Source organism: Dipodomys ordii, unplaced genomic scaffold (genome assembly GCF_000151885.1).
Source record: "Dipodomys ordii isolate 6190 unplaced genomic scaffold, Dord_2.0 Scaffold97, whole genome shotgun sequence".
Lineage (NCBI taxonomy): Eukaryota > Metazoa > Chordata > Mammalia > Rodentia > Heteromyidae > Dipodomys > Dipodomys ordii.
Window position 1 is genome coordinate 8957508 of NW_012267313.1, and position 6479 is coordinate 8963986.

The following is a 6479-nucleotide window of genomic DNA, read 5'->3' on the forward strand; positions in this document are numbered from 1 at the left end:
TTTTTTTTAACACAAACATGTCTTTCCTTATATGCAATCACAATAGGTAACTGATTAATGACTTTTCTGTTTCTCTATAATTTCCTTACTTGGAAAAAATAAAACGTTGGCAAGCACACATCAGTCCTCTTGATTTTTTAAATAAGCTGGTTCGTGGAAACTGCTATTTAGAAAACACAAACTTTGTTCTCTCCTTCAAGGCTTGGGACTATACACACACACACACACACACACACATCTGTATATGAACACACAAATATATATAAAAGCTTAACTGGATTTGAAAACAGAAATGCAGAAGTAGTCTAGAAGACAATATTGAGGTATGTTTTATTTTACCAAACAAAATTGGAAGTCCTAAAGAGCTGTGCTGGAAGTAAAAGGAACCAGACCCCAGAAAGGTCAAATGCCACTCTGACAAAACACATAAATGAGCCATCATGAGCTCAAGTAAAGTGAAAACACAATATGGATGAAAATAGAAAAGTTAAGTTCTTAAAATTCAACTAACATGTGTTTCCTTCCGGTTCACCACGACTGCTGCAGGGTGAAAGGCTGAGCAAGACATTGCAATCTGCAGCGAGCCAGGCTAAAAGGAAGCCCCAACGGATGTGATGGCTAGGGGCAGGGAAAAGGGAAGTGGGCAGCGGATCTCATCCAGTCCCTTCGAGAGGCAGGCAGGTGGCTTAAACCCAAACAAGGTCCCTGGGTCTGACATCAGCAGAAAGTCAATGGCCATAAATAGGTTTGGAGGAAAAGAAAGAAGAGATGAAAATATTCATGAGTCCTGTTGATAACTCTTTTCTGAAGCTTCTTCCCAGCCTTCCCACCCCAACCCACCACCACTAATGTAAGTTAATGTTTCCCTTATATCTGACCAAAATGCTATCTATCAAAAATTACTTCAAAGCAAAAGTCATTGGTCTAGCACAGTGTTAGGTGTATTCAAAGTCACAGCTTGAGGTTTTAGAAACAGAATACTCCTGAATGGGTTCCATATACTGAGTTGTTAAGAAAGTGTCTTGTAGGCTAGGCCCAGAATCTATCACTTGTAATACTGTTTGTAAGGGGAAAAAATTACTTCTAATTTTAACCAGCAATCTTAAATCATTTAACTTGAATGAATGACTATAACTCTGGTTCCATGTTTCCCATAAGTAAAATGAGAGAATAGTAAGGCCTATTCCAGCTATTTTTCAGAGACTGGGTATTTAGTCAACCTCTTTTTTTATTTTTTCTTCTTTGAAATCTGGCCAGTTGGTGTCTGAGCAGTGTGTGGTACTGGCAACTCTCATCTCTTGATGTTTGCAGAATCCCACTGCTGCCATGCAGGGGGTGGAGAGTAGTACTGTTGGTTGCTGGCATGGTACATCTGAGTGATAGTATCTTGTGTGTAAAGATGGATCTCCAAAAAAGTGTTAACAGGGCATTCATTTTACCTCTTACAATGAGATTGACAAGTATAGTCAATGAACAAATCAAAATACACTTATATAATAACTGTGTCAGTGAAAAACCTTTCACTACAATATATATTTTTCTTGTGGGGGTGGTAGTAATGGTTTCTGAACGTGAGCTTTGTGCTTGCTAGGAGGATACTCTACCACTTTTTTTGCACTGGTCACTTTCAAGGTAGGGTCTTGCTTTATATAAGCTAGGGCTGGCCTGGGCTGTGACACTCGTTCTTGTGCACCTCTGTGAATATGTTCCCTGGGATGGCAGGCCAGAAACACTGACTTTCCCTGTAACTGGGTTAATCATCATTGACTGAGATGGGAGTCTTGCAAACTTCTTAGTTTTTAATTCCCACGCTGGCCTCAAATAGTGATCCTCTGATTTCTACCTCTTCAAGTAGCTAGGATTACAGGTTTGAGCCACTGTGCCCAGTGCAATTTATTCTCTAGAAAGATAAAATAGCTGCGCTGTTTTAAAAGTAAACAGTTGGGTGTGGTTGTCCATGCTCTACTTAGGAGGTAGAAGTAGAAAGAGCTTGGTCCAAGGCATGAGTCCCTACCTGAAAAATAAAGCAAAACTAGCTAGGGGTGTGACTGAAGAAGTAGAGTACTTACCTAGCAAGTGCAAGGCCCTGAGTTCAGGCCTAGAAAAATAAAGACACCAATACCCACAGGTAGCGAAAGGCTATAAAAATATGTAGTACTATTAAACTATGCATTCCATAACATTGAGCTACTTGGGCATTGTTGTCTTCCTTTGAAATGCTAGGCCCAGTTGCTTCTTCTTTGCTTACTGGTTTTAGGGGTTACCCCCTTTGCAATGTGACCACCTTGAATCTGCCCACCCACACTCTGATTCTGGAGCTGTATCCTGGGAAGCCAAGGCTTCTGTGGGACTCTCACATAGGCACTGTGACAGACAAGCACAGAGTCCACCTCTCAACCAACCCTGAATTCCTCAGAGACAGGGATAAGATTTATACCAGCAGTTCATGAACCACTATGAAGTGAGACAATTCATTTGTAATAATAATAATAGCAAAATTATAAAGCATAGAACTTAAGAGCTAGAAGGAATTGCCAACTAGTCCAAGGTTCTACTGTTCTGAGATTTTAAATAACTCCTTCCAAATCAGAGAAGAACGGGGCACCTGTGGCTCATACCTGTAATCCTAGCTACTCAGGAGGCTGAGATCTGAGGATCACGGTTCAAAGGCAGGAAAGTCCATGAGATTCTTATCCCCAATTAACCACCAGAAAACCGGAAGTGGCCCAGTGGCTCAAGTGGTAGAGCGCTCACCTTGAGCTGAAGAGTGCAGTGGCAGCGCCCAAGCCCAGAGTTCAAGCCCCATGACCAAAAAAAAAAAAAAAAAAAAATCAGAGAAGAGCTAAGACGTTGAATCTTCTGTTCTGATGCTTCAGCCTGGCTTGCCAAGTTGCTATGCCTTTGCAAATTCACAGGATACCCAGCACTCTTAGGAATTTAGTTCAGTTCTCCTCTATTTCCACCTGTGGTTAACTCTCCAGGCAGATTCTCCACTGGAGGAGCCTTTCTAACAACCCATGATTCACAGCAGAACACCGGGAGGGACAGTGTTCTGCCCACTACACTGGAGTGACCCAATGTTCAAGGGCAGATAGTCAGTGTGGGGGAAAGCCCAGCAATGGTGTAGCGACCAGCAATTCCTGATTCGGCACAGCTTGCGAGCTAAACACTTTTTTTTTGCATTTTTAAATGGATGAAGGAAAATCAAAAGAATAATATCCTGTCAATTCTATGACATTCAAATTACAGTGTCCATTAATGAAGCTTTTTTGAGACAGGGCCACAATAATTTGTTTAGGTATTGTTGCTGGTGGCTCTCACAGAAGAACTCTGTTCAAGGACTATAAAATATCCAGTGTTTACTATCTGGGCCAGGCTCTGGTGGCTTACTCCTAAAATGCTAGCTACTCAGGAGACTGAGATCTGAGCATTCTGGTTCCAAGCCAGCCTGGCAGCTAACCAGCAACAAGCCAGAAGTGGAGCTGTGGCTCAAACATAGAGCACCAGCCTTGAGTGAAAAAGCGAAAGGTCAATGCCTACACTTGAGTTCAAGCCCTAGTACCAGCACACGCACATGTGCATACACACACACACACTTCTCTAGTCCTTGATAGAAAAAAGTTTGCCACCCCTGCTGTAAGAATAACAGACCCTCTCTTCAATATTAAGAGAACACAGTTACACTACTGAGAGACCTCAGTACCCTCGGTTATGGAAAACAAAGGCTTTGAGCAAAACTGATACCATCCTCATTCTATCATACCTTCATGCTGCATGAGAGGTTTCAGGATCCATATTGTCCAGATGGGCAAGGGTTAATTGCAGGCCTGCTCATGTTGAAAGAATCAGGGGGGTGGGAGGGTGCTGGCCCCCAACAAGGGACTCCCCAAGGTATTCCCTCTCTACTATTTCTCACTGTACCTATGTACCCCTGAAATCTTAATGAAACCCCTTTTATACAATTTATATATATGCTAATTTTTTAAAAAGAGAAAAGAGATCTTTCCTAATTTTCCAGTCTATGATCCCCAAATGGGAGGCATCTCTTGATTCTAAGACTGAATCAGCCACCTAACTGGAGGTAGCCAGGGCCACACTGGAATCCTGTATTGTCCGGTTACCACCTAGGAACCCCAGGACCAGTGATGGATCCCTTGTTTTTCTCACATAGAAAGTTAAGTAGCACTCTTTTCCCAGGCCTGTTTGGAGAATAAATTAGATACAATTCAAATATCAGCTCTTGGTAACCTTTTGCCCTCCTTTTCTTTCCCACAGGCAGGAAGTATTTGGAGAACAACAGAAGAAAGTCTTGTTAGGAAAGTTTATTTCAAACAAGCTTAGAGTTTAAGATGTTTTTCTATAGCTCTAGAATTAAAAAAAATATTCCCCATCTATTAGGGCAATAAAAATAGTTTTAAAGACTTAGCTGAGAGTGGGGGGTTAGTGGGGGAGGATGGGAAGGGATAGGAAGGGGAAACAAAGGAGGAGGCTACAATGCTTGATAAGAAATGTACTATTATCTTGCCCATGTAATTGTAACCCCTCTGTACAGTATTTTCACAATAAAAATTTAAATTAAAATTTAAAAAAGACTTAGCTGAATATTTTTCTCTCTCATATCTTTCAATTCTTTGAAGCTTCTTCCAAATTATAATCCAAAATAAGAATGCTATAATTTTTAGAAAAGTTATGGTTATGTTTATGTAATTTTTACAGCAAGCCACCAAAGAACCAAGCTGTAATATACTCATGTTCAGTTATGAAAAACCAAGACTGTTTAAAAAAAAATACGAAAACCAGAAAGTCCTCGTTTATTTAGTCTGGCTTCCTTACATGAAGTTCTTGTTCTTAAAATATTCAGCTTTGGCTGAATTCCAAAACCTACATAAGCCTACTTCAGGTGTTTTGAACAGGCTGTAGAGAACTGGAACTGAAAATAAGATTGAAATATAAAACCTTGCATGCAATCATAAACGCCGAAGCTTATTGCCTTGAAATTCTCAAGCCAGGTTTCCCACCCACAATTATAAAAATAAATGTCTGTCTTCTCCACACTGGATTACAGGGTGCTAACAGTTAATTTCAGTAACATGTTATCAGTTAACATTTGCTAACAGACAGCTAATTGCTCCGGTCACTAGAACAACCAAACACTTTATGAATCTGAAATAGGTTGAGAAAATACTTTTTTTAATGGATTATGCTAACAATCACCTTCATTAAGCTCATCTTAGTCATTAAGATAGCATATCAACAATTTAAACGATTATAAACTTTTCAGACCACCTTCTATGTGGCAGTAATAAGAAGATGACTACTCGAGAACTAGATCCTAACACAGATAGTCAAGCTCATTTAGTCACAATATTATTAGTTGGGAAAGCAATACTTGAGAGAGTTCAAGTGGGTAGGAGGTGGGAAATTCAAGCCACTAAAGACTTGAAGGTAAAAAATGAGAAAGAATAGAATAGGTCATGCAAATTCATCTACATTCTGGCTGCAGCTGGCTGGCTGGCACAAGTCGTTGCTTCAGCACCCCCAGAACTACACAGAGGAAAGGGTCACAGGTGTTTGGCACCAAGTGAAGGACTATCTGGGGGAGGGGGGGGCAAGAAATCTCACTCAGCTGAACAGCTCTTCAAACCAACGACCCCCTAAAGCTCCAGCACCAGGCCGTGGGTAGGTCAGCGAGGCTGGCTCCTGCACGAATACCCGTTTGCCTGTGGCATAAGCACACACTCTCCCGGGAGCTCAGGGCGCCAGGAGTCGACACGCAGCTCGGTCCCTGCTGCGTGAGAGGCAAGAAAGTTGAAAGCATGTTTCACGGGCCAGGAAGAGACACCCCCTCTCCCCAAAGACAAACTTCCCTCAAGACGGCCAGGTTTCGACACACTCACCTGCATTGTAAAAACGATCCAGCACCGCGGTCTCCCCGAAGTCCAGTTTACCAAAATGCAGGGGCTCCAGGGTGGCGCCCACCGCGTCGCACGCCTCTCGCAGGCTCTGCAGGGCCTCGCTCTCCGCCCCTACCAGCTGCCCCTGGCTGGCCTCGTTGATCACGTACGCCACCGTGGTCCTGCGGCTCCCCCCGCTGCTGGAGTTGCCCCGGCCCCGAGTGGCGCTGCTCCCGGGGGTGGCAGCCGGACAGCCGGTGGCGCCCGGAGCGGCGGCGGCGCTCTCCACATTCCAGAAGCTGCCCGGTGGCGGCGGCGGCGGCAGCGGGCTCGGCTCACCCAGGGCCGTCGTGGTCGCCGTCGCCGCTCCTCCCCTCCGGCAGCTGCCGCCTTCGAGGAAGGCGCAAAAGCGCGAGGAGGCGAAGGGCGGCAAGGAGATGGTGATGTCCTCGCCAGCCTCGGTGCCCATCTCTGCTAGCCGGGCTGCAGCGACGCCCGTGTCCCCGGCCCAGCCGCCCCGTCTGACGAGCCACAGCTCGGGGCTGCTCCGCGCCCGCCGGGCTAGGCGGCTGCCATCGCGCGCCG

General features: G+C 44.3%; 1 protein-coding gene across 1 annotated transcript in view; it reads right to left on the bottom strand.

The window, feature by feature from the left end:
• Window positions 1-6473, bottom strand: part of Map3k5 (mitogen-activated protein kinase kinase kinase 5) — a 179287-nt gene extending 172814 nt beyond the window's left edge. The window contains exon 1 of the mRNA XM_013026787.1: window positions 5898-6473. Within this exon, the coding sequence (XP_012882241.1) occupies window positions 5898-6363 (466 nt within the window). The 5' untranslated portion in view covers window positions 6364-6473. The remainder of the gene's footprint in view (window positions 1-5897) is intronic.
• Window positions 6474-6479: the final 6 nt, after the last annotated feature.